This window comes from Haliaeetus leucocephalus, unplaced genomic scaffold (genome assembly GCF_000737465.1).
Source record: "Haliaeetus leucocephalus isolate CR32 unplaced genomic scaffold, Haliaeetus_leucocephalus-4.0 Scaffold1, whole genome shotgun sequence".
NCBI classification, from domain to species: domain Eukaryota; kingdom Metazoa; phylum Chordata; class Aves; order Accipitriformes; family Accipitridae; genus Haliaeetus; species Haliaeetus leucocephalus.
This window is the reverse complement of record NW_010972437.1, coordinates 17,201,335-17,204,858: the sequence shown is the minus strand read 5'-3', so window position 1 is coordinate 17,204,858 and position 3,524 is coordinate 17,201,335. Positions and strand designations below refer to the sequence as shown.

At 60.1% G+C, this 3,524-nt stretch overlaps 1 protein-coding gene across 2 annotated transcripts in view; it reads right to left on the bottom strand.

Moving 5' to 3' along the window:
* Nucleotides 1–1,969: 1,969 nt before the first annotated feature.
* The window catches only part of TUBA4A (tubulin, alpha 4a), an 8,026-nt gene continuing 6,471 nt past the window's right edge, over nt 1,970–3,524 (bottom strand). For both annotated transcript variants that reach the window (XM_010567971.1, XM_010567964.1), the window contains exons 3-4: nt 3,125–3,273; nt 1,970–2,941 (exon numbers count right to left, since the gene is read on the bottom strand). In XM_010567971.1, the coding sequence (XP_010566273.1) occupies nt 1,970–2,941; nt 3,125–3,273 (1,121 nt within the window). The remainder of the gene's footprint in view (nt 2,942–3,124; nt 3,274–3,524) is intronic.

Here is a 3,524-nt window from a genome sequence, read left to right as displayed (position 1 = left end):
GGCTCGGCGCGGAGCTGCGGCTGCTGCAATCCCCGCCGCAGCGCCCTCTTATAGGTGGGAGGGGCTTGGTGCCGCCACGCCCCCTTCATTTGGGTACATTTGCATGCGGGGCGGGAGTACTCACTTCAAGGGGAGCGGGAGCCTGCCTGGGTCCCTCCCGGCTGCGGAGGACCCCCAAGGTGTAGGGACCGGGATCGCTCTGCCTCCTCTGCCGGGAGGGAAGCGGGGGGCATCCAGCCAGGCTGCGGGCAGGTCAGGGCTCCAGCCCTCAGGGGTTACAGGAGGTGCTCAGCCACCAGGACGGGGGCTGGAGCAGGTACAGCAGCCCCTACCCTGCTCTGCCACTAGCTCCCCCACACTGCAGGCTCCCTGGGATTTAGGGACACCCCGAGACCACCTGGGTCTCTAGACCAAGAGAAAGGAGGAGAAACGTGTCAGGCTCTGGAGCCCAGGGTGCCCCCAAACCTCACTTTGCCATCAGTACTTGGGGAACCTCTTTCCCAGCGGGGACAGGCAGGTAGTGCCGCACACCTCCGTGAGACTGCAGATCAGCACGACAAATCTGGGCTGAGGGGCTAGCCCAGTTGCAAAAAAAAAAGGGTCATTGCAGCCCGTTTGCTGTTAATGACTTGTAACTACACTCAGAGAAGCAGCTCCGTTTGAGCCCCGGCTAGCACAGCCTCCCCGGCTGGGGCCAGGGCTGATCCTGCTGCTGAGAATGTGGAGACCACGAGCCTGGCTGCCGGCTGGGTGAAAGGCAGATCCCAGCACCCCAGCCTTGCACGCTACTTGCAGCAGGGAGAGGGCTCTGTCCTTGCTGCCAGGGCATGGGCTCACACAGCTTTCCCTGCCCATGGGGATGGGGGCTCTGCTGCTCAGTAGCATGCCAGGAGACACTGCTGTGTCCCTCTGCAGCAGGGTCCAGATCAGAGGCGCAGGATAACCTTTAGAAAAAAAGTAATAGGGCACAATTCCAACTCCTGCATGCTTCCAGCAGCAGAGTCAGGTCTCTGAAGACACAGGGGGAAGGTGTCTGCAATGGGATTACCTTGGAGGAGCAGGGTCCTTCCTTGCCCCACACACAGACCTCGGTAAGGAGCGGATCAGAGCAGTGCCCAGTGTGAGGGGCAGCAACTCCTGCCCTGGCACAGCAGCAGGCACCACTCAGTCTGAGCCCAGCACTCTGGTCACGGGCATGGGGAACAGTGCCAGCAGCCCTGCACAGTGGGACGAGTGCCTGGCTGCGCTCCAGCAATCCATGCAGCCCAGGGCTGGCTCACACTTTCCCCTCCAGCTGACACGGGTGCATGCCGGGAGGAGGGCAGGGGAGGACAGCCCCTGTGGGTCAGTGTAGCTGGAGCATTAGTGATAAGCAGGGAAAATTAATCTCTGGACCCAGTGTGCTGGATAATGGGTAACAGAAATCTCCAGTCTGCAGCTGGAGCCGGGAGCTGGTGTTTGGACTTCTCACTGCCAGGCAGGGCAGGGAGAGGGCTCAGCACAGGGCCAATGCAGAAGACGAGCTGGGGCAGGCAGAGTGGGGCAATGTGTCCCAGGGTTATGGCAGAGCATTGGCACAGCCAGGCAGGGAGTGGGCAGAGGTGCTCCCAGACAGAGGACCCTATGCCTGAGCTAGGTGCTTCTCCCATCACATCATCAGCACTCCTCAGGTCGCTTTGATGGACATGTTTGGGCACTTTCCCAGAGCACGCCATGTGTCCTGGCCATAACCCCCAGGTACAGGGCTCTTACCTATGCGGGGAGCAAGCTGGAGCTGGAGCAGAGCACTGGGAGGAAGCATAGCAGCACCAGCAGCAGAGCTGAAGCACTCACCACACACCTGACCTGGCAAGAAACCGATACAGCTGGGGGGTTAGTGGGAGACACAGAGGCTCTGAAATGGTTTATTGCAAAGGGTTTCTGCAGCTAACACGGGGAAGGAGCACGGTCCTTTTTGCCAGGGCCTTCTCTACTCCTCGCCCTCCTCTTCATCCTCGTAGGAGTCCAGGCCCACCTCCTCGTAATCCTTCTCCAGAGCGGCCATGTCTTCCCGCGCCTCGGAGAACTCCCCTTCCTCCATGCCCTCGCCCACGTACCAGTGCACAAAGGCTCGCTTGGCGTACATCAGGTCGAACTTGTGGTCCAGGCGAGCCCAGGCCTCGGCGATGGCCGTGGTGTTGCTCAGCATGCAGACGGCGCGCTGCACCTTGGCCAGGTCCCCCCCCGGCACCACCGTGGGGGGCTGGTAGTTGATGCCCACCTTGAAGCCCGTGGGGCACCAGTCCACAAACTGGATGCTGCGCTTGGTCTTGATGGTGGCGATGGCAGCGTTGACGTCCTTGGGCACCACATCCCCGCGGTACAGCAGGCAGCAGGCCATGTACTTGCCGTGGCGAGGGTCGCACTTCACCATCTGGTTGGCTGGCTCAAAGCAGGAGTTGGTGATCTCGGCCACTGACAGCTGCTCGTGATAGGCTCTCTCAGCCGAAACCACTGGAGCATAGGTGGCCAGGGGGAAGTGGATGCGAGGGTAGGGCACCAGGTTGGTCTGGAACTCGGTCAGGTCAACGTTCAGGGCCCCGTCAAACCGCAGCGATGCTGTGATGGATGAGACAACCTGGCTGATGAGTCTGTTCAAGTTGGTGTAGGTTGGGCGCTCGATGTCCAGGTTCCTGCGGCAGATGTCGTAGATGGCTTCATTGTCCACCATAAAGGCGCAGTCTGAATGCTCCAATGTGCTGTGTGTGGTGAGAATGGAATTGTAGGGCTCTACCACAGCGGTGGAGACCTGTGGTGCAGGGTAGATGGAGAACTCCAGCTTGGACTTCTTGCCATAGTCAACGGAGAGTCGCTCCATCAACAAGGAGGTGAATCCAGAGCCAGTGCCCCCTCCGAAACTACGAAATACGAGGAATCCCTGGAGGCCTGTGCACTGGTCAGCCTGCAAAGAGAGCCAAGTAAGATTCCTCCAAGCACTGACTTTGCTGGAGGGAAGTTTCAAACTTTTGCTTGGGCAGCCACAGATCCTTCCCAGGGCACAGCGGCACTCCCCCAATGCTCCCACCCCCAGCGTGATGCTGGAGCCCAGCCCAGGGGGACACATCCCCCCTCTGCGGTCACCTACCAGCTTCCGGATCCTGTCCAGCACTTGGTCGATGATCTCTTTGCCGATGGTGTAGTGCCCACGGGCGTAGTTGTTGGCAGCATCCTCCTTGCCGGTGATCATCTGTTCAGGGTGGAAGAGCTGGCGGTAGACTCCTCCCCGAACCTCATCTAGGAGAGGTTGGCACAATGTCAGAGATTTTCTAACTCGCCCAGGAGTAACGCGGCAGGAGTCACCCTAGGGACTGTCCCGCAGTGGGTTGTTCCCAGAGAGAGTGACCATCGTCACTGCCCAACTGAGGTACACTCACCAATCACGGTGGGCTCCAGGTCCACGAAGATGGCCCGCGGGACATGCTTCCCAGCCCCAGTCTCGCAGAAGAAGGTGGTGAAAGAGTCGTCCCCTCCACCGATGGTTTTGT